This window comes from Struthio camelus, chromosome 2, assembly GCF_040807025.1.
Source record: "Struthio camelus isolate bStrCam1 chromosome 2, bStrCam1.hap1, whole genome shotgun sequence".
NCBI lineage: Eukaryota > Metazoa > Chordata > Aves > Struthioniformes > Struthionidae > Struthio > Struthio camelus.
The window spans coordinates 155,479,465-155,504,117 of NC_090943.1; the positions used below are offsets into that span (position 1 = coordinate 155,479,465).

The window sequence follows — 24,653 nt, forward strand, 5'->3', positions numbered from 1 at the left end:
GCAGTCTGAATACTTATTGACCAGTAACAATTTCCTGTTTTCTAAAACTCTGTTGATCAAACTGTGTGAAAAGAAGTCTAAATGTGCTTTGATCCCTGAGATGCCCTCACCTATGGACCATCCACCTATAGACACAGTACTAAAATTGCCATAGTAACTGATCATTTTCTTCTCAAGGATGAAGATAAAAGTGTGATTCCACTGCCCAAGCGCAGGTGTTAGCACCAGTTTAGCTGCCCTAGCGTATGTATTTGAGCCACCTACATAGTGCTGGCAGTTCTGACCAAGCACCAAGGGTAGAGCTGAATCCTTCTGGAGTAGCACTTCACAGCCAGGGGCACACTGCAAGGAGCCTAAGAAGGCACTAACTGGCTGTTTTGGGCAACTGAAAAATCACAAAGGCCCACTATGTGTCCTTGAAAGCAGAGAACGCTTCCCTGCAGCTCACAGGGATTTTGTTGACTGCTTAAGAGCATCAGGTTTGTGGATGGTACTTTTGAAATGTTCTATTTTCTAGATTTATGGAAGAAAAAAAAAAAACAGTTTAATCCTATATTAGTTATCTTTCCCAAAAGTTTCCAATTAAATAGAATGACTGTCTATAGTAATGCTCTTGTACCAATATTAAGTGGGCAATATTAGGATTAATGAAGGGACTAGAGAGCACTCATGAAGGGAGGTATTTATCCTATTTAACTTAAGATGTCTACTTAAGAAACAAGCCTACACCCTACGTACCTTTCCAGTGAAGGGAACATCTACAGAAGATTCAGCACTGTTTGGATACGGCTAGAAAATTAAGTATTGCCTAATTTTTGCTCTAAGGTCCCTACCCCTTCCATCAAATAGGTAGGATGATTTATACCTTGATATAAGCACCTGAGTAGGTGCCTGAAGTTACACAGTATGAATACTTTGTCCTTTCTCTCCTGTACCTACATAAGCTTGCAGCCTGGCTGACACTTCGCTACATGTCAGGAAGCTGCAGCCAGTGTAAGTCAAGATGGAGATGAACCTAGTAGTTTAGGAGGAAGCCATTGAAAGATCTGTCAGAATCTCAGACAATGACCTCACAAAGGTAGCACTACCACTATTTGCTAAATATCACAAAGCTCTTGTGACACTGGATGTCCTAGCCAGTATCTTCATACATAGATATCGGCTTAGGTCCACCACCATTTTTTTCATCTATTTCTAAAGATGTAATGCAATCGTTTCTTACTTTTCAGCTAAAGATTAGATCTTTAGATCTTAGATCACTAGATCTTGCATATACACTAGGCAGGACATCCTGAGATTCTCTCACAAGGTAAAACTAGAAAGGGTACTACATCCCATTTACTAAATGAACATGCAGCTTGCAGACATGAGAGATCTAATATCCACCTTTTATATTGGTTTCTAGATGGAATTTGAGGTTTGGGGGTTTAACAAAAGAGCCCTAAAAAGACTAGAAAACAGGTATCTGAAAAATCACTTTATCTGCGATTTCACAACATCATAGCAAAGACAAGGAATTGAAAGAACAAGCCACATGCAGTGGCAAAACATCACTTTTGAAGCTTGTTCCATATCATGGAAAGCCCGGCCTCTTTAGCTTTCTGCCTGTATAATAAAATGCATTAATTTCTCTCTAATTTCTTTCTAATTTCTCTAATTACATTCTTCTCTAAATTTAAAGTATGCTAAAATTAATATATTTAGTATATTAGTATTTTTCTTTGTTAAAGTTTAACTTTTAATATAAAACAGTATTTATAAAATAGGGTGGTTTTTTTTTTTTTTTTAATTTTGAATATGTAAGTAAAAAATAGTGAGTCTGCATCATGGAAAGCATAATGGGAAAAGAGTGCATTAGGCAAACATTCAGTCCATAAACAAGTTTATGGATCTCATCACTACTGCCTTCAAAAAGATGAATACCATATGGTTTCTGAGGTCTGCTAAAATTGATAAAATCTGTATGACTCATGACTTCAGTGATTACACACCAAATTATGATTTTCTTTTCATTAGTATCTACCTGCTACGTTCCAATCTATGTCTGCTTACTGTGCCTGTACAAGTGTATTCTAAGAAAATGCTAAGATTGCATGGGCAAGTACTCAGAAGATAGGGAATGTTAATGATAAGGTTCAAGTGATGGGCTTGGACTTATCTATATAAATAAAATAAAATACAGTGACACTGGCATAGTAACACAGTGCTGGAAGGCCTATCATAAATCACAGGGTACAGTCCCATGTTATTACAGGCTTGCCTTGCTATCACATGGCAAAATTATCCAAATTTCATTTTAAAACTAATTAGATGCACTCGCAGAATCTTGAAATATTTTCCTTTCATTCCAGTATACTTATATTAGCTGTATTGCAGGCTTGCCTTGTAATGCTATTCTGCTTGCTAAAAACTCAGTTTTGTAAAGGATAATTCAGCAAAGATGATATAATTATACAGAAGAAGTCATACATATCATGTGCCAATCATTTTCAGAGGTCACCATTTCATGAAATAGATGTACACAGCTGTTTTCTATATACTCTCTAAGCCACAGATATGAAAAGGTTTTACCTCTTCTAACCCTTACATAGTTTTATTTTTTCAGTCTACATAGTGGTAAGAAACTTGTTAGGAATCTTTCTGAACCATGTTGGATCCAAACTGGATTATTCTAAACAATAATCCAGACTGAGAAATTGCTAGTCCTTAGGGAAAGGTATGAGGACATAAGACTGAGGGATTGCTTTTTCTTACGAACAATCTTTATGAAATAAAACTATTTGGCTACGTATTTAAAACTACTCAGGTGCTTAAATAGTTTTATGTGCTGGAACCATTGGTAGAAAATTATTGTATTTTTTTCTTATCCTTCCAACACTGAAAAAGCATATAGGAGTTTAAGTATCAAACTGCAGAAAGTAGCCAAGGGTTTCAGTCCACTGAATGTTGTTTGAGGTAGAATTATGGAACTGGATTATTTTGATGAGTGATGAATGAGCTGCTGGTAACATTCTCTTGATTTTTATCAGCATTTGACTTTGGACTGCATTTTCATCTCATGAGCCACGATTTTCATTCCTTAAATACCATAAATCTATTATTGTTTTCTCAAATACTTACTGGTATACACAAGCTGAAAACCTTCATCAGTGCCCTCCATATCTGAGTTAAATTCCAACCATAAATGATTTGAAGTACTACTGAGTGTCAGTCCTCTTAATGATGCTGCAGTAAATGCACCCAGCAGGTGAGCAGTGTTGTCTTTGCCATCATATATCTGTAAAACAAATGTTATTTTTACAGTTACTAAAAAAAATGACATATTTGAGTTACAAAATAATTCATTACATTTCAATTAAGGGAGAGGACAGCTTTGCTAAGGGACATCTACTGCCAGGCTACCCAGAGCACTCTTGGATAAGCTGTTTGCCTCCCTTAATTTAAGTTAATTATGGCAACCTTTCAAATGCACAATTTAAAATATGTCAGGTTATTTTCTACATGACAATAGAAGTGGGCAGGGTTGCCATATCATCTCAATGTTTTTAAACATCTGTGTTTTTCTCTTTCACTGCCAATAGTATAATGCTGGTCACAGACTATCAGCAGTACTTATTTTGTGTAGCTTTGTCTGCCTCAACTCACTAAGGTGGCATAACAGAAACGCTAACTTCCCCCCAACTTTGACCTGTTAAATAAATGTCTGTAAAACTGTTCTACGTAAGGAGAGGTTTAAATATAACTGTACAGTAAAAGGAGACTAGGAAATCAGGATAAAATAAATAGAATAACTGCTTCTGTAAGTTGGAAGAGCAATGTAATCTATATGTAAATTGGAATATAGCATTTTTATTATTTATTTTCCTTCAAGAGTTGTCCTTTTCCACATTTAAACTAGAAAACTTCTATCAGACATAAAGCAATCTTTTAATAATATTCAGCAGATTTCCTTACAATTTTATTGCTTTAAGCAGGTAATCTGTGATGCACTCCTATCATTCTTAAAAATAGTTAAACTATAATTTAACAGTAATTGCTAACTCAAGCACAATAGCCTGTAAGTTTTATTTAGTGACTTGTATAACCGCTAAAACTTTGATAAATGGGTTCTAAGAATAACTTCACTTGCAAATCAGTAAACTGACCTCCGAATAATTTTCAAACTGTCATATAGAGAAATTCTAAAGCTTTACTGAATAAACAGGGAATTGTCTCTGGTTCTAAATAAGATTTCATTGTATGAGTTTGAAATGTAATCAAAGTTTAGAGTTATAAAGAGAAATCTATACCAGAATGAATAAAATCAAACTCACCCGCAATAGTAGTAAGGCAAGAATAAGAATGTGAAATATTACGATGTTTGCTCCTCATCTGTGAGGATGATTTATAGACTTAACTCTTATTTTGCAGAAATTGGATGTTCCCTCATGTCTCTAAAAACACCAGAGACTTTTTACTTAATTAAATGGTAAAATAAAACAAGTAAGGCCATTGCTAGCCACTTCTAATGAATAAATAATTGTATACCAGTTTAAGAAGCACAGCAAAATGACTTGGTATCTTTCCTTGTTTTTACTGAAAGCCAATAAACTCAAATAAACTTAATGCTAGTGTTGGCATTAATGCTAGCACTTAAATGTTAACGTCTCAAAAAAAGTAAAAATAATAAATTTAAGTTAAAAAGCTACAATTAATTCTTATCAACAAAAAGTAGTTTTAAAATATAAATTGTAGTACTAAAATGGATGTCTTGCTTAACTTTATTTAAAATTTCTTTAAAATTATATTAAGATCAGTAATCAAGGAGGGACAGAGGAAAAGCCGCACAAAATTAGTTCTAAAACGGACTTAGTTCTGTTTGTTTCAGCAGCTGAAACAAAAAAAAAAAAACCTTCCAGGAGCATTACTGCTGTCCTACAGAGATATGCACACCACAACTGACTTAAAGAGAAGTGAACTTGCACTTGATGCTCCTTTTCCTAATCTCTCCAAGCTACTCATAACTAATAACATCCAAGGATCTTAGATTTATTTTATTTTCAAATATTGCATAAAAGCAGTTCATTTTCTTCTGTTAGGTATGTGTGGATCACTAATAATTAACTGAGGGAAGCCATTAGTAAATTATACCAGCTATTCCCAACAGCTTGCCAGAACTTCCCATAAGCCACTTCATGATACAAATTTTCTTCACATAACAGTTTTCCCAAGCACATATTTTATTGCCAATTTTGTCAACTGTCCCAGCATATTAATCCTTTCACATTGACAATTGCTTATTGCGAACGTTGATATCCCTCCAAAGCTGACACTAATTCTAACTAGCAGTGTCATTGCAAAATATATTTAGGCTTATGTCACTTCTATGAAGTAACAGCATTTAAAGTATTGTAAGGCTTCCGAAACTCTCTGAGTCTTTATGTAAGAGAACTGAATTTGGGTGAGGGAAGGATTTGATTTGTTTGAAAAACATTTTTTTGGGGGGTTGCTGACTTAATATCCAAAGTAATATATATTCATTTCCTTGAGAGACTTGGGTACCCCTTTGGACAATAAATAGATGGACATTTCTAGTAAAACCCTCAGTTTAAGTCAGGTTGTTTTTTCTTTTATTTCATCCAAGTTACTGTGCCCCTACATAGAAATTTCTAGATATTATCTGAATGATAAAGTTATTCATTCTATTCCAAAGCTATCATATATTTTATGTGAGTGGTAACAGCCTATGTTCTCTTGTGAGATTTGCAGGAGTAACATTATCTTTCCAGCCTTCCTGTGGGTAGGAGTTTTGCTAAAGATTTTGAACGAATTTGATAATAAATATTACAATGATATTTTGAGATGTTACAGGGAAGGATCCTACGACCGAACATCATTTAGATAAATATGACTTGAACAGACAGATGTACTGTTATTCTATTTCTTGGGGGAGGGAGGATTATGCTTAAATTTACAATTGGAGAATAATGGAAACTTCATAAGCTTCTGAGAGACTTAATTCTCAACAAATTTTTAATATAAATTAATGTTGGTAAGTTTGGTAAGTTATTTAACTCCATTCAGTACAATTTTAACAAGCAAATAGTGTAAAGTGAATTTATTAAATTTGTGCATTTTAATCAAATTTTTTTTGAGACTTGCCATTGAAACATAACAGGCATATGGATATGTAGATCTATGCCGTTCTAAAGAGAAGGAATAACATAAAATCAGCAGCTCAGAGCTGAAGCTGTCAACACCTCGTCAGATGTATCACTTATATCCCATGCAAATAGAAGCAATAATACAAAGACAGAAAAGAGCCCACATGTTTGGGGATTTTTCTCCCCTATATTTATTACCTATTTCAGACTTGTGTTTTCAGGAGGCTATTGCTGAAAGGACTATTGCAAGTGTGGCGAGTTCATAAGAAACAAATCAGCAGGAAGTCCCAGATACTACCTCCCTTTAAAATCTTTGCACAAAAACGATCAAACACTGAATCACATGCTCACATTTCAGAGGTGGCCGATAGGTCAAACCGCAAACAAATGCAGCAACATCGAATTCTACATACTGGGCGGGAGCGCAACGTGAGAGCGCTGGCCAGCCCAAGAGGAAGGGGAGCCTCAATGCCAGTTCTTCAATGTGGCCTACTCTTATATTATTCCCTCCCAGTTGCTGCACTGAGGGTTTTTGAAGAAGCAAAGTCAGCTTCATTACAGTTAACAAGAATAATTCTTAAAGCCTTTTTTCCCCATTTTTTGCCATCTCATCTGACATGTCATCTTTCCCTCTGCCTACTGCCAGGTAAGTGCACACAACTAGGGGAGCACAACTGGTCACCCACTGCAGGGATCCATGCCTTGGGCACAACCTTTCTCTTGCTCCTGCCTGTCATCTGCTGCCAATAACACAAAAGGCACTTATATGACAAGGTGCTACACAACTTTTCAAAAGACTAACATTACTTTAAAAAAACGAGGCATTGTAGTTTGTTAATGTAGTGTCTTCATTGTTATTTTGATATGGTGCTCTTTCCGTTTAACAGTGGACTGCTGCTTTTCCTCCAATACTGTAAGATCTAATTAAACAAAACTTCTTGAAAAAAACATAAATCCTTTTCAGTATCTAAAATGTTGATTGTGACCGGCTCTTTTTCTTTTTTTTTCTGCCTTACTCCTCAAGCTCTTAATTCATGGGGTCACTGCACATTTATCTTCCACTAAAAATAGCCAGAGTTTTATTATTTTTAAGGATCATTTTCAATTCCTGCCAAAAATGAAAGTCCTTGAAAAAGTATTTTGACTTTGCCTCAAAAAGGGGACTAGTGGGTAGAGTTTATCGAATTTTGAACCATCTTCTTCTATGCTGTTTTTTCTTCAAAATGAGATATCTTTACCCTTCTTTTTCAATAGTACACTCAAATAGAGCTTTAAAGATGTATACAAAATAGCTCTGCAAATTTCTCAAAGCTAAATATTTGTATCTATTTACAACTCCTGAAGAAAAACCCGTCAGGAAAAAAAAAATCTCAATCAACATATGTACTATAAAGAAGAACTTATGCTCTCTTTCCATCTCAGTCTTTCACACTTGAAGTTCCTTTCTCTTTGAGTTTACGTTCACCTATGCAATCTGTCTGCAGTTGTTTTTGTTGTTGCTCTTGCTGTTATTTTTTAAGATTAACAGAGAATTGCTCTTCTCACTATCAGAGTACCACACTTAAGTAAACCAGTTCAATTCTAGCAGCAAAGTTTTTATTTATGTTAAAATCTCTTGAAAATAAAGAAGACTTAACCATATAATCTTTGGTCAAATTTTCATTTTACTAAAGGTTGCCTCTCCCCTGCCAAACTGGAAAAATATATTTGTATTAAAAGGACCTTTGACATAAAAGCTTTCTACTTTCAACTGATCTCAAGACACTAAAAAGTTCACTGCAAATAATGGACTACCTAGTCAAGCAGAAAAATAGTAACTATTCCTCTCTGTGTAAATATGAAGGGTTTGCTTATAGCTAAAAGAGACTACATTGCTTACAAGCAAAGCTGGTGGATGGGGGTAAAGTGAGAAGAAAAGCGATAGAGATGTTCTAATATTTTGTAAACTATGTATTCTTTTTCCTGTGTCCCACATCAACAGTTTGCTCTAACAATGTAGAGCTATGGAAGCATTATAGCACACTAACTCAGTTATCAGTACAATTACAAAGAAGGAAATAACTATTTAATCATTTCTAAGATTAATATTAAATAGATTGTCATTCTACAGATCTTAAAGCCTTCTTATGCCTTCATGCAACTGCCACTAATAATGTATCAGGATGTGGCAGTATCAAGAGCAGGTTATAGCTATACAAAAGTGTAAAGGAATTTCTTATAATTTCCACAAAAAAGGCAACAAAACAACAAAATCGCCAAGATGTTAATATAAGTAGCTATAGCAGTTATATCAATAACAACAAAGAGAAAAAAGAATGCATTTAAATGAAACAAATGGAATTAAAATTGCATGTTCTGAAGCCTCTATTCTGTACCAGTTCAGAACTGATAAACGGGAGCTCCTCCTTTTCTGGCTGGTGAGTAAGAGGAAGGGTGGTGATTTATTTGTGTCAGACAGGCTGTTCCACTCTAACGTGGTAGTCCCGGTCCAGCTGTTTCATTATTTCACACATAGCACTTGGCAGGTACGAATTTGATCCATTGTCAGTTAATTCAACCAGAATCCAGCTGACCCCATGCCTTGATTAATTAGTATATTAAAAGTTAAGGAGACTATTCAGCTAATTCAGGCTTTAAAGGGAAATTTTGTTACATAGCACTAATAATCTAACACATTAGCTCATAGAAAAAGTAACTTGAAGTACAAGATGAAATTCCTTGCCAACATTTTTGTCTATTGCTATTCTGAAGAACAGTTTAATGCATCATCCATTTCATCACTCAAGTCTGTTCTTTAAAGACTGAGCTTTACCTGAGAAATATTATTGGGCTAACTATTTTGTGTTTGGGAACAGAAGCCTTGTCTGAAAGCCTCAGAGAAATACCTTAACTTCTGAGAGGAGCATTCCTTATCTCACCTATTATACAGTTAAAAGGGCACTGTATACTGACTGTATGTATGTCACCAATTTTTTTTGTTGTAACATTGAATGCTACCAACTTTTTTTTTTTTAAACTTACCTGCCTTCCATTGCCATATTTCATTCTAAAAGACCTTAGATCTTCATTATTCTTTACCTGCCTGAGAAGTGCTTCCTCTTAAAAGAAGTGCTCAATATAAACTTACCTGACACCGTACTAATATAGACAGATAAACTTCAATGGCATAAAGCACTACAAGTTTAGAAATATCAAATAGGTTGCATGACTACTTACCTTTAGAACATCTCCTTGGGCTAAATGAAATGTTCTGGCTGAAATATTGATTCCTTTCCCTGCTTGTACCTGAATGCTATAAATACATTCGTGGTTGTTTTCATAGTTAAGAGGATAATTAGGGGACAGTAAGATTCCTTCGTTATTTGTTGTGGAGGCTCCACATTCAGCTGCAAGTAAAAGAAAATGTTAATGCATATTTTAATAGAAAATGTAAATATTTTCAGTAATGGTGATAATGAGAATGGTAATGCAACCTAGTGACTAACATTTATTCATGTCTAAAATCTAGTTCTAAAAATATGTTCATGACAGCGATAGAAGACTGCAAGCTAAACTCCTGCAATACTTTTATTAAAGCATGCTAAATGATATAGAGAGTTATAATCAAGTTAATGTTAAATTCTGCAATCAGAATATTTTGAAGGCTCTTTCCTGAGTTTTGTTTTGGAGGAAATATACTGTATATTTAATAAAACTTATTTCTGCAATACAGAATTACCTAAAGATATGCTAATTAAATGAAAGCAAGAATATTCTAGAACTTTTTATATGTATATATTTATTTATATACATACACATACATATATTATATGCAGATAGACATACCTTCAAACATATATAAATGATAGAAAAAAAACTTTTCTGTAATGTCAAAGTACTCAAATAACAGCATAGTGAATGGAAATTAAAGTAGAAAAGAAAGAGTTATTCTAATTTACCAAGTAAATAAGAGAAAAAGAATAATCTAATTAATAAACAAGTAGGAAAACAATAACTCCCGGGAAAAAAAAGGGGGGGAATGAAATGGATTTAGGCATCAGAGTGAAAAATAAAGTTGAAAAAATCTTTCCAAGTACTACTGTAATTATTCCAGAAAAGGAACCTCACAGTTGAGGACTTTGCTAATTAAGATGAATCAATCAGAAAATTTAAATAAGAAAAATCCTATCATATTTTGGAGTAGTTATCTAATTTTAATTAAGATTTTTTGGCATTAAGGTACCGCTAAATTAAATTAACACTGACAAGATATTAGAATTCTTTCCTCTTTTTCTTTAGTCCTGATAAGTGGTGATTATGTGTGAAGACTATAGCACTCTCTCTCTTAACACGTTTAGATTCATTTTAAACTTAACTGTAGCACTAAACTTCCTGGGTTTATGTTTGTTTCCAGGGTCTCTGCAACAATCCTGCCACGCGTTTAGCCAATACGATCAGATCGCACCTCCAGTCATTTCGATGGACTGAAAAGACATTTAAATAATTTGGTATCTGTTTTAAGATCTCTAACTGTTAGCATCATTATAATTCCCTCACCAGACTTATTGCTTGAGATATTAGGAATGTAGGATATTAAAATGTTTTGTATGTTAAATGACTAACGATAATTGATTAGCTGTTCTTCCTGGAAGCAGCTAAAAGCAACATTGTACCGAAAGCCAAATCAGGCACAGATCAGACACAGATGCAGAAGAAATACTGGATGACTATGTTTAATTCAATAGGGAAGCCTAATAAATACCCAAATAATTCAGATGTCATCACTCTGTCGTAGAATATTTGGATAAATATAGTCTAAGTAGAATCAGGAAACCTTCTAGTCTACATGATTATTTGTATCCTTTTATCTCATTATTAAATAAATGCGTATTTGCAACTCTGGGGATGCATAGGTCGGTTTGAGCTACAGCACGTAAGAATAAGATAACTGTAATTTAAAGTTTGAAGGATATTCTCTTTTGATTGATCCTCCAGATCAAACAATAAACTTCCTGTCAGAACTGTAATTCAAAGCTTTTTTTTTTTTTTAACCTGAATGCAGCAGTGAAGCAACCATTCAGCCGTTTAATTAATATTTGAGAACCATGCTATGTTACAAATAAAGAAATTGCTCATGTCAGATAAAATCTATCCAAAAGATTTTAATTTTCTTAATATTGAGGTAGAATAAAAGCTTTAAGATGCTTAGAACATATTACGTATGATCTCAACCCTCACGGACTCATACAAGAAACCAAGTTTAGTAAAAGTAGTTTTAGAAATTGTAGTATAAAAGATGAATGTGTCCCAAAGCATTTAGTTAAATCATCACAGTTCCAAGGCAGTGCGCATTGCAGCATATAAAAATAGTTTCCATTGTGCACTTTCTCACTCAACAGTGTAAACTATGACTTAAAAAACAGTATAATTGTGAATTAGTGCAGTATCAAAAAGGAAAGATATTCATTTAATAGTATAAGACTTGTCAAATTATACCATGGACAATTCTATCTGTTAGATTCCACTTTGACTTCTAAACCTTAACAGACAGTTATTTCAGCTAAAATATATATGCAGCTTCAAATAATCTGTGGTTACCTTGTATTCATTGATGTTAATACTATAGCATAAAATAAAACGGAGCACAATATCTGTAGGTCTGGTTTAAGTGCTGAGTAAAAGCAGGTCAGAGAAAAAAAAAACATTAATTGAGTTCTTAAGCTTAAAATAAATACGAGTAATAAACAAATGTAGTTTGTTTAAAGTGTTTGGAAAATCTTAAAAGGCATTGCAGAGATAATGACAGAAAAAGAGACAGAAGGAAGAGATAAACAGGGATAAAATGAAGGGAAAATAGATAAAAAATGAAATACAGAAGAGAAAAGAAAAAGGGCTAGGACACTATTTCAGAAATAAAGGAAAAATCACAGAGGAATAGAAAGATGCAGACTATCCTTTAAAAAACAGCTAGAGCTATACCTGTTACCAGACATTTCTGCACTATCTTAATGTTTTACTTAGTAACAGTCTTTATTCAGTAGCGATAAAATCCATGTTCTTTCAGTGACAAAGGTAAAATACATATATATTTATTTTAGCTGAAACTAAGAATCTACCCTACATAACTTACTTGTAGAGAAAAAAAAAAAAAAAAAGTAAAAATATTCCTCTATGAGAGTGACTGCAATAAGGTCAACAACAGACAACACCCACCTATGTTTTGACAAGGACTTTCATTGAGCCTTACATATAGTATAATGATATAACTGAAATAAATCACTATTTCTGAACTTCAGCAGAAATGTAAAATTGTTTCAATCTTAAAAATGAAAATAAACAAAAACTCAAAAAATAATGAAAAGAAAATACTGCTATAATGAGCTATTAACTGTTATAAGAAATAACTTGCGCTTTGTTTGGTTATGAACGCATATTTGTTACGAATTTTCATAATAGATCAGATGAGTTTACAATTTATTTGCATATTTAAATTCTGTAATCAGGTTAAATGCCATTGTTACTGTAACTGAGGAATGAAATGCATCTATTTGGGTGACTTAATCATTTGAAAACAATTCTTCAATGATTGGGATTTTTTTCAAATATGCTCTATTAGGAAGATTTTACAAGGTTTCTCACAATTCAGTTGATGAAATGCTAACCACAGTTATCAAATGGCAAAATGTGATGCACAGCTACAGATAGAAATTTGGACAGTTTTTTTTCCTTCAAGACAAACTGTGGGAATCAAAAGATAAGAACTACAAATAGCAGTTCCACATTCTAAAAAGATGTTATAGCTCTTAGGAGACTGAACACATTGCAGAAGCTTCACTGGGAAGGAAATGGAAGCATTCTTAAAAGTATTTGATCTTTAAGCAAAAGTGGCAGTAGACTGAAAATCAACAGCTACTTTAGGAAGTCTATCTAAATTCAGCATTCAGCAAATTGTTTCTCATAAATCTCTTAGAAGTTCGACCACTTCAGCTGATGGAAGTGGTAAGCAAGATAACAGGAGTCTCATCAAAATAAGACAACAAAACAGAGAATAACAAGACAATCCTGAAAGGATTAAATTGTGACTGAAGCATTCTTTCCTTGAATGCTCTGAGTTATGAGGTCACCAACAGATTTCCAGATGATTTAGTGCTCTGCCAGAGGTGAGTTACACAGCATTTTTTCAGGGCATGTTTATGCTGACGAATAAAATGAAAAGAATATTACCCTTCTTACATTAGCATAAGGGCAACAACAGATAGCATTTTTGTCCTTTATTTTATGTTGCTTCAGAAGACCAGATTTCCTTTAATAGAGTAAAAAATGAACGACTATCATTACTGATTAAATGTATGTGTCTGTAGTATATGTATCTCCATCAGAGTCGATCTGAACAACACCTGAGCCTCCTTCAGCAATCAGCAGAGAACTCATCATTACATTCAGTAAACCCTAAGCTTCCCTGATCCAATCGACTATCTCCACTGACTAAAAAAACAGCAGCCTGGACAGCTAGCGCAAAAGTACACTGTTGGCACCTAAAGTTAACAGAGATGGATTCTACTCTTGATAGCAAAACTTATGGCAAGGCGAAGAAAGAAAACCAAGTAAAAGGAATGATATTCAGTTTAATTTGTGACCACTATGTGAACAGTGGCACAGCAATTCCTCTCAGTATGAGAACATAAGGCCTGCCACAAGTTTAAGAGAAGAGCTTTATGTTGCTGTCTGTGTATTCAATTTACTTTAGGTATATTTTGCACATATTTTTATGGCTGTTACCTGAACTTCTACACTACTATTTACACTGAACCTTTGTACTGAAAGACACTGTTATCAGATTTGATAAGTTATTATATTTCAGGACCTGAACATAGTTGATGTTTCTACTAAAATGCCCTCCCCCAAAGGAATTGTTAGAAACTATGATTTACATTACTACTATTATTTTTCATAACTAATAGTTCCAGATGACATAAATGGGGAGGAATCCCATACACTTTAAACAATATGACCCTGCAAAAGAAATAATCAAAGTATACAGAAATAGCATGATAAATGAACTTATGTGTTAGCATTTGCACGGTAATGATGTGTACTATAGAATATATAATCTCTAATGGGAGAATTTAAACAATTAATGTGCATTATTTAGTTTTAAACTAACTAAAACATTCTCATTACAAAAAACAAATAACTCAAAATGTCACTGTTGGAACTCAGTGAAAAATTCCACCCAATGGACAGAAGCAGTTAAAATATTATGTAAAATACTACAATGTATAATAAATGATAACTGATAACATTTCATTATCATACTCGCATTAGCATTCGTATGGTATTATCATACTATAATGCTAACAGATGGTGTGCCCTCAGAGGCTGTATTTTACTTGTTTCTGGACATCCTATGCCTGAAGAAAATAACAGAAATAAATAGAAGATATTACAAGATGACATGAGATATATTTAAAGGAATAAATTCTGATTAACAAAAGAAAGATTAGGAATAATTTGTTCTGAGAGGAAGCAAAGAAACATATACCAGTAAGCATTACCAATCTTAAAATGAGCATTCATGTTGCAAAAATAGTTCCTATCTTAAAAGAAAACTCAATTAAAACTAATAAAAGGAAACCCTTTTAATCCCAAAACATTAGGAAGAAACCTTTGACTTAAGTTTTGTATATGTATGGAAATGGGTAAAGTTGTGCAGCAAGACTCCAGTTGGTAGCATGGTACAGGAAGCACAGGGGGTAGCTAATGCCCTGCAATTAGCGTAGATATTTCTTTTGTACAGCCTTCACTTCACTGGTTCTATAATTGTGCTTCACTTAAACACTGAATCTCTTTTTTCTTGCACACAATATAACTTTTCAGACATTTCTATTTTTTGCTCCCTAGGCATCCCCTGCAAAAGCCCTTCACTTGAGTTTTGCACAGAAGCTACACTGGTAAACAGGATGAAAACTACTACTAAATCAAAAGTCTTCTTTACTAGCCAAGTGTATATATATATATATATATATTTATTTATTTATTTATTTATTTATTTATTTATATATCTGAAAAGGATGCAAGAAACATGATAAACATGTATGGATTTGCTTTATTTGTTCTTCATAAATGTAAGATACAGTTTCTTGGAAGTGTGCATGAGCCAAACATTGGAGACTGACTCTTAGCTGCTGCCTTTGGGATATATTCAGAAAAACGGACAGCAAATGTTAAAATGAGAAATACAGCTCAAAGTAGCATATGAATAAAAGGAAAAAGATTTTAAGCTCAATGTCTTTCAGTCAAAGTTTAGCAAACTGAAGGAGTTCTGTACGGTCCTGAGAAAGGCAAAGGAAAATGGCCTTTACAGTTGGGAAGCAATGAAGAGATTTGGTTATTTTCTTTACGAAGACCTAGAAGCGACTCTAGGTTGCAAGTTTCGACCTGACAGTTACAATAAAAGGTAAGGAATCTGGCTATTAAGTCATGTTATAGAAAAAAAAAGGTAGGGGGAGCGAAGAAGAAAGAAGAGGGAAAAAGAAAAGTGGAGGAGAGGGGAGGGGCAGAGAGGAGAGAAGAGAGGAAAGGGGAGTAACCCACTAAAGAAACAGCTTTTTACATCTGTACTTTACATAAAATACATACTTCATCAGTCTTTCCCAGCATAGGGCAATATTTTATTTTCTGAGTAGATTCATCCATACTAGAGATAGATAAAGGCCCTATACTATCCAGATTGTAATTCAGTACAGTAAAAATGGCCTCAGAAACAGTTAAGTGTAAAATTTCCTGCTTCTACTTTTCTTTTTCTTTCTCTTCTCTCTTCCCATTCATTCTATTTGACATGTTTCAAAAAAAAAAAAAAAAAAAGCAAAGGTAAATTTAATGGCATCATTACGTTGAATGAAAGTATTTTCTTTATTCACCTTTTCCACTTTAAGTAAGGATCTGTGAATATGTGCCTGCCTTTTATAAATTCACAGTTTTAAAGAGTTCATGTTGAAAAGTCATTTTAAAAGTCCTTCATTTCATTCTCATGCTAGTTGTTACCCGCTTGCTGTAAATGAAGGACTACCTAGCAAGCGGGTAACAACTAGCGTGAGAATGGTTCCATTCTGTGGTGGCGCTGCTGCAGTCGCTTCTTCCCTCCAACCTGCCAGATGGTCCTAAATCCTCCATTACACCTGCAACTGGTATTTATCTACCCTAGTATGAATTCAGGAAGCTGAACAAACAGAAAAGCATCGTTTCTGTAGGGTTAGGTTTCTGCCTCATATTGACTTATGGACAACTGAATAAAGAATTTGCTATAAAGTGTGCAGATGGTGCTCATCTTAGGGGATAAAAGGATGCTGGAGAACATAATAAAATCTTTTAATATTCTTAACAAATTGGAGAGTGACCCTGAATAGGCAAGAGGCAAATTCAATAAAAAGAAACACAAAGTTTTATGATTAGATAGGAGTAACCAACTGCCCAAGAAAATGTAGTTACAGGAGACTAAAATTTTGGATAACTAAATAGCTTGCTTTTTTTTTTTTCTTCACAGTAACATAAGATCAAGATATTTAAATGTGAGTATTGCCTATAATATGTTTCTCTGATAGTGATAAGGCTTAAAAGCTGAACTGTGTTGAGCATTTGGAAATTCATTTCAAGGGATAGGTAGGTGAATAACTGTAGACTTTTCCAGGGGCAAAATGATAGATCTGGAAATGTGATTTTTTAGAAAAGAGTGAAGATTGTTATCTCTTGATAAGAAAGAAGACTTGAGTCTTCTCACACACATAGAAAAAGCTAGAGGGAGAAGAGGAATAACTTACAAAATTAAATAAACTGGGCTTCTATATTGACTTCTTCACCAAGAATAAAATTGTCCTTTTTCCATTTTTAGTTATTTACTTAAAGAAACATTATCTTTCACAGGATAAAGTATTTGATATTACTTCTTACTGATCAGGGCAATGCATATTTAAAAAAATATAAATGTACTCATGACTGTATTCTACTCTGATTAAATTCTCAGTTATTGTTAGTACAGTATTCTTTATACGTCTCTAGCTGTATTTAAAAGGAAATTGGAATTTTGTTCAGATACCAAAAAATAGCCAACAAAACAAAACAAAATAAAGCTAAAACAAACAAAATGACAACAATATGTCAGTACTGTTTGTGAGTCAATTCAATCTACTCTACATTTGCTGAAAGCATAAGCAATGCAATTCAGCCCGATGATTATGGACATCTACCCTAAAATGAGCTGAATCATATACTGGACTTCTTTAACTTTATCGGTCAGATAACCGTTCTGTCACAGTTTTTCAACTTTAAAGAAAATAGTTATTTAACAGAAACAGTTAAAAAAATAGAAATATAGAAAATAGTTCTTCATCTTTAAAAAAGTGTAACATTAAAAACCTGGTGCAGAACAACATCAAGCCCTTTCGGATTTAGAAAATTCTATCATTTGAACAGTCCAGCTTTTAAAATCAAAGATAATACTTGCTAAAGATTGATTCCTAAAAAACTTTTAACTCTTACAAACATTTTTTTCATCCTATGACAAATTAATAGAATCTTATGTGAAAGCTTATTAAGATTTATTGAAAAAAAAAGGTTAGAGTCTTTTTTTATCCACTACTTCTCTGCTATTTTCATAAAAACTAAATGATTATTTCTCTTTACAGGACCTAGAGCACTAGGTGAAAGCTGGCAGGTAACTCTGACTCATAAAGAAGACTGTTTTAACCGACAGACTAATCATTTTCCATGTCAGCCCAGGAAAAACGAGGTGAATAAGAATAGTTAGAAAATGTTCCCACTGTGTAAACACAGTCCTTTCCTAACATATACAGAGGATCACAATCTTTTTTTTTTTTTTTCCTTGGAGTGCAAAGGAATTAAAGTCATATTGGGAATAAGAAAGTAATAATATGAACTCAGAATTTCAAAACGTTGGTAGCTTGGATCTTTAGTTGCCCATTACTATAGGGATGGTATAACGCCAAAATATGCTTAAAAGCTAGTTTCAGAAATATAGAAGGCATAGCACGTTTTTACTTGCATTTGAAGGTGCTATAGAGATAAAATAATTACTAATTCTTAAGTATTCCCACTCTCCTGGAGTATAGTGTAGTGTAGGTATGCATCCTTAGCAGTACCAGAACCATATTCTGAAGCACTTTCCAAGAATCTCTGCACCAGGTCAAGCAGATCTATCTCACAACTGGCAAATGGGCTTTCTGTTGCTGCCCTTTTTCTTTTGACTCAGTATACGACACCAGGAATTCAGTAGAATTCAACAGAAGACCATCCCGTGACGCGCCATCGAGGGTCTGAGCTACACTGGTGTGGCTAGAGCTCAGACTAGGCAAATTGCCATAGTCACATTTTTGTTTGTCTATTTCTTATCTGTAAATTAAAGGCTATAACACATGTAAGGTTAGCTTTTCATTGAGGCCAACTCAGAAACTGCTGAGTATCTGAAAGACTTATTTTGAGCATTTTGAAACTGATTTTCATATGTATATTTTTCATGTTACTAATTAACCTGTCAGCAAGATGCAGATCTCTTCACTAAACTGATAAAATCTGTTAAATAATTTTATAATGAAATGTAATGAGCTATGAATCTTGTCCAATTCTCTGAGAAAGAAAGTAAAAGATACAGAAATATGTATCACCAAAATAGAGACTGCATACACAAATATATAAACATGTATCACCACAATGAGGATTATTTTACTTAGGTGGTAAATTTCCAGTAATCTAAGGGAGTTAAGTACCCAAATCACACTGAATTTTAAGCTTCAGAAACATAAAATCTAGTGTGAAATACTGTTGGCTACAAACATGTTTCTAAATAGCATATAAACTTCATGATGCAATGAATTTTGTAACAGCACAAAAATGTTTGTGGGAGGATCATATGCAATGATCGTCTAAAAACAGCCGAGGATTAAAATAGAGGCTGCAATGATAGCTGGGGAACGCAGAGGAAAAACTGTTTCCTTCCACCACAGCTTTGTCCTTGGCTGTAATAGAAAAGTGATTCCTTAGACAACAAAGGACTTTCATGTTTTAAGCAACTACCTCATAGGAAGATAAAAGTGGGGATAAAAGAGAATCAGTACAAGTAGAGAGAATTTGGAAACTTTGACCCGTGGAAGGTACCTGCTCAAATTTCCAAGCATTAAGAGGTACCCCATGAAACACATCAAAGCAGCAATTTGTGGATTACGGGTTTACTTAACTGATTTAATGTTCCGTGGTAAATATGTGTGACACCAATCAGTGCATAAAAACAGGAACAGAGTTAAAGAAGCATTGGGAACATTTCTGTTGTGAAGAGAGACTATATAAAAGACTGAGGTCTTCTGTTTGGGACCTGAGTCCTTAGCAAGACGAACTTAAACAGAACTTGTCAATTCATCTGTGGGGAAAAGTACTAAGTGAGAAGGCTACACAGATCCTAATAGAGAAACTGAGGAAGAGCCCTGTGGTTACTATTGTAAAAGTACAGCAAGGAAACAAGTGCTTTCTAGTGCCTTAACGCTCTTGGGTTGAATGGCCATACAGCCTGGCCACTGCGAAGAGCTGTAGGGCGAGAGGGGCAGTGTTCAGGGGGGCACTGACAACAGTCTGCATCCCATGAACACGACTAAAAGAGCAACCATGACCTACACTGGACTTTGGATGACAGTTTCCAAGTGGTTTAAAATGCTGGCACAATTAAAGCATGTCTTCTACTATTGTCCTCCTCCCACAAAAAAGACAAAAAGTTTGTGCTTATGCATCGGATGCCAAAAAGGCATGCATTCTGAAAATCAAATTGTTGATCTAAAACACTACTTTGATGTCATTTACCACCCAAGAAAAATTCAGATAAAATTTTTGTATGGTAATCATGTCAAAGACATGCAATATGCACAAAAGGTATATGTATAGGCAAAGACAAAACACGAGGTGAGACAAGAAGCTGTCTTCTACAAATGCTAAATATATTCAGGTATGTGAAACACGAAAGGAATGGCAAAAATATCAGAACAGAATTCTGTACTATTAAATTATCACAGTAGATAATCAATAATTTGAAAGGGTGAAAGAGCGGATAGCGTATTACTATCAGAGCATAGAGAAGAAAAATTCAAGGTTTGGAAAACCAGATTGCATGCCTAGCTTGGAAACTTACAATTTCTTACTATTTTGTAACAGGAAACATTGCCTTTTGTATGTATAAGCTACTGTTAAGAATCTGCAATTGCAATTTTTCCTGTCTAAATTAGAATAAATTATATAAATAACACAATTACTGCTAACAGAAATAGTTCTATACTCATTTCCCATAATTCAGACCTTTTCCCTTTTCTCCTAAGAATTGTTATAACACACTATGAGTTGTGATATATTTCTCTCTCATATATAACATTTATCCTCACAGGCTCTGATATCAAAATAAAAATAAAAACATGTAATCTTGGAAAAAAATCACAGGAAACATGTTTCTGATGCTCAGAGATACAGAATAACACAAAATTTGTGGTTATCTTTACGCATCATCTGTTTGACAATGAACCAGAAAAGTACGTATGTAGTAGGGGAAAAAAGTAGTATGTTTACATAATAAAGGGCATTACAATTCTTTCTGAAAAAGGGAAAGTAGTATCGATTTTAATTTTTAAAAGCGAAGGATGCCAAGGATGCTGACAGACTAAGAGAATGTGGAAAACTGGACACCAGAGTAGTTTTAGATAAAAGCAAAATCAGTCTCACTTTTTAAAGACTAAGGCCTTCATATGTATTGCTAATAACAGGAACTGACATCATAACGTACAAGTAATAAACCCATTAAATTAATTCAATCTCTTCCTGTTTAAGGAATGTTCATAAGCTATTAATGATTCCATTCTTTTTTTCAAAATTTCAAATTTAGTCAAGTACAGGATAGCTAATAGTCCAAGATATACTGCAAAGCCCACTGGTGGCCATTCAGACTACATCTGAATACCACCAGAACAACTAATTCTGAATGGTCCTAACCTCCGTTTCCCAAAAGCATGTGAAGTAGGGACCAGTCATAGATAAGACAAATTTTTCAGACACCATATTAATTTCTACAGTCTTTCTGAAGGCCCCACACACTGCATGACTAGTCTAATTCTAGTATAAGTGACTAGAATAGTCACTATCATCAAGAATTTCCTACCATGTGAATTGAAGCACTTTTACCATATGCTAATGAAACACTTGGCTTTGGCGACATTACCTGTATCTACACTGCTAAACGTATCTGCTCCTGGAAGCGATCCCTATCTCCCAGGCTAAATGATGCAGGATGGTGCCAGCTGCAGGCTAAACGAGTGAGTCCAGCTCCATCAGCCTCCTGTAAGGACCAGTGCTCCAGCCTCTGACCATCTGGGTACCCTTCGCTGAAATTGCTCCAATTTTCCTGTGTCTTTCTTTTATTATATTATTGCACTGACAAGCAGGGCAAAAACACCAGAGAACAGTGTTTCCCAAGCGGGGTTGTGAGCATAGAAATGAAAGAATGTAAATGATGTCAGAAGCACTAAAGCTTGTGAATCACTTCTGTAGAAACTGCCAACATGAGCAATGGTAACCATATGCAGATTTCTGAATCCAATACTGAACAATGGTAAAGGGATTTCCACTTTCCAGTTTTGTTTGAATTTAATTTATCATGGTATATAAATTAAACATAAGATTGAAAAAAGATGAATATTTATGAGGGAAAAAAGATTCATGAAGTCATTCTAGAAAGACTATCTTTCATTATCAAAGATTAGGAGAAAATATGCAGATGTGCAATTTCCTCCTAAACACAAAAAGTAAAGCTTTACTGGAACATAACTCACTCTTTGTGCTCCAGCCTCTCTTTTTTCCCCCAAGTTCACAAACACATACATTATCTTCTATGTTATGAAAACTAAATAGCAATTATTTTCATTTATGTTTCTGATCAAGTTCTATTTTACTGCTAATTTATCAATCCATTTTTAGTTGCATGTACATTTCCAGGAATCTATTATTAAAATTTCACCTGCCTTCAAAATGTGCATTCATTCATTATCATGCTTATGGTTAAAAAAATCATTATCCTCTTTACAAAATAACTTTTTTTCAGTGCCACACTGACTCAAGCTCTAAACTAGCTCTTCTGTACATGCAAACATACGTATGTTGCTTATATACATCAAGTTCAGAACTTTTACTATATAAAGGTAAATATGAGCATATTTGCCACATGATCATGATACACTAATTAGTACTGAGTAAGAACAAGTATATTCTCAATTAATAGTTATTATACAATCAGATTTTGAACAAAATCTATGCTTTCCTATGATGCAAGAAAAAAGATTTCAAGCATACATTGATACAGATATTTTTACACATAAACTTTTCCATGCAACAGATAGTCTTATAAGAGTGAAAAATTACAGTTTTGCTGTTGATTTCACTAGGTACAAAATTCTACACTGAATATGGAGGATTTATTTTTCATCTTAAAACTAGACACTTAAATAAGTACCCTATTTTTTAGAGATTTTTACTTTTTGTTGTTTTAACAGTTCTCAATAGAACTGAAAATCAAGACTTTTAGGGAGAGATCCATCTGTGACAATGTTAATTAAGTTTCTCATCAAAGCTAGATATGTTGGCTACCTTTAAAGTCAGTGGAGTGTCAGTAATCTTCAGAACAGCTTCTCAGTTGTCTTAGCTACTGCTTTAAAACCAGATGGGTTGTTTTCTGAAGATGTCTGTTTCTCTCCTTTAACTACATAGGAAGGTCAGGTTGACTGTGCTTCTATATATGGACCTATTTTTATGAAATAATTCTGGCCTAAATGCTCTAACTACATTTATACATTTTCATAATATAGGTATTACTTGGAAATTTGCACCAACAAATAAGAGTCAACTATTACGCACATAAGCTGGTAAATGCTGACCTTAGTTTATATCCTGGTTTCTATACCTATTCACTAAAATAAGAAGAACAGGTATCATGTCCTCAGTTTTAAATATATTGAGGTACAGACTGTGGAGCCTACTAATAGTTCTTATAATAATTATATTAACAAAAATTAAAGAAATTTGACTGAAGAGATATGGAGAATGTGAAAGTACATTAAAAATTAAGAGGTCTTTACCATGCTTTTTCATATCTGCAATTCCATGGACAATGACGACACATACAAGCAAATGAAAGCAGCTGACCACGTACCCACACACCTTGGCAGAGGTGCACTCCATACTCGTCGGCCACCACCAAGACAAATAATCTCTGAAGCTCCCTCTAAACGATATCCAGCTGAACAGGAGAATGTCAGAATGTCTCCCACTCCAAAATTAAATCCTACTCTGTTACCAAATTCTGGGATCCCAGGATCTTCACAAGGCTCAAGATTATACTCTGAAAACAAGAGAGTAAGTCAACTTGTGTGAGAATTACATGTGCTTTCCATCAATCATATTTGTACTCATGCAGTGTACTATTTTCCATATGTTTCACCTAACCATCAATACAAATTTTAGATTTGAAAACAAAATGAATGCATGAATTGTAAACTGGCAATCATACTACATTCAAAAGTAAGATAAATGAATACATTCTTCATGTTTTTAAGATGCGTAAGAAAATACACTTTTTCACTCTTACATGAGCTATAAATGTCCCAGTTACATAAAATAAACTAAAATAATGGTAGGGCATAAGACTCCAACTAATTTACTCCTGGGCTCATCTGGAATTTCACTAATTGAAATTGGACTAGCTCTGTTTTCCTCCCTGACTCGATAATATTGCTTACAGTTTACTGCCATTTTATTTCTCATGTAGCAGAAACATCTCCATAGAGGCACCGGGATTTGTTTGTTTTGAATTTTTGTGCTTTAGAAACAACTTATATAATTTTGTGATTTGGTATATGTATTTAACAAAATCATTTCAGTTTTAAACTGTTTTTCATAAAGTACTGAATAATTCTTTTTCCAGGTATTCTAAGCGTTTCCTTACCAGAGAAAGAAATGTTAAATCCTTCATACGATATTGAAAAATCTGAAATGAAGCGCAACTGAGCCCTGAAATTTCCATAGAGACCAGCATTGATTGGTGAAGGAAGTTCTGAGCCAGTCAGACGTGCTAATGGCTGTGTGAAACTGCCATTCTCTGTTATTAGTAAGTAGTCATGATGATCCTCCAGATGAAAGGTGTAAAAGGTAAACTGCACTCCTATTAGAAAAAGTAGAATTAAACTTATGTATCACATCATTAACATAAATGTAATTATGTCAGTGATTAAATTCATGCATTTCATTATGACTGGTGGTTCAAAAAATTACAGTAGTCTAAATCTTAAGTCCAATATTTCTTAAAATTATCTTCTTTAATTTAATCTTCTCAAAATATCGTTGCCATGACCTTTAATTTTTCATGCTACCTTTTGCTTTTGTCTTGTTGCTGAAAAATATGGATATTTGGAGAAGAGAATTCTGAGACATATGTTTGCATTT

At 34.0% G+C, this 24,653-nt stretch overlaps 1 protein-coding gene across 2 annotated transcripts in view; it reads right to left on the reverse strand.

Moving 5' to 3' along the window:
• CSMD3 (CUB and Sushi multiple domains 3) overlaps window positions 1-24,653 on the reverse strand; it is a 711,519-nt gene that overhangs the window by 236,019 nt on the left and 450,847 nt on the right. For both annotated transcript variants that reach the window (XM_068933141.1, XM_068933140.1), the window contains 4 exons: window positions 24,157-24,372; window positions 23,365-23,553; window positions 9,360-9,529; window positions 3,121-3,277 (listed from right to left, as the gene is read on the reverse strand). In XM_068933141.1, coding sequence (XP_068789242.1) covers window positions 3,121-3,277; window positions 9,360-9,529; window positions 23,365-23,553; window positions 24,157-24,372 — 732 coding nt within the window. The remainder of the gene's footprint in view (window positions 1-3,120; window positions 3,278-9,359; window positions 9,530-23,364; window positions 23,554-24,156; window positions 24,373-24,653) is intronic.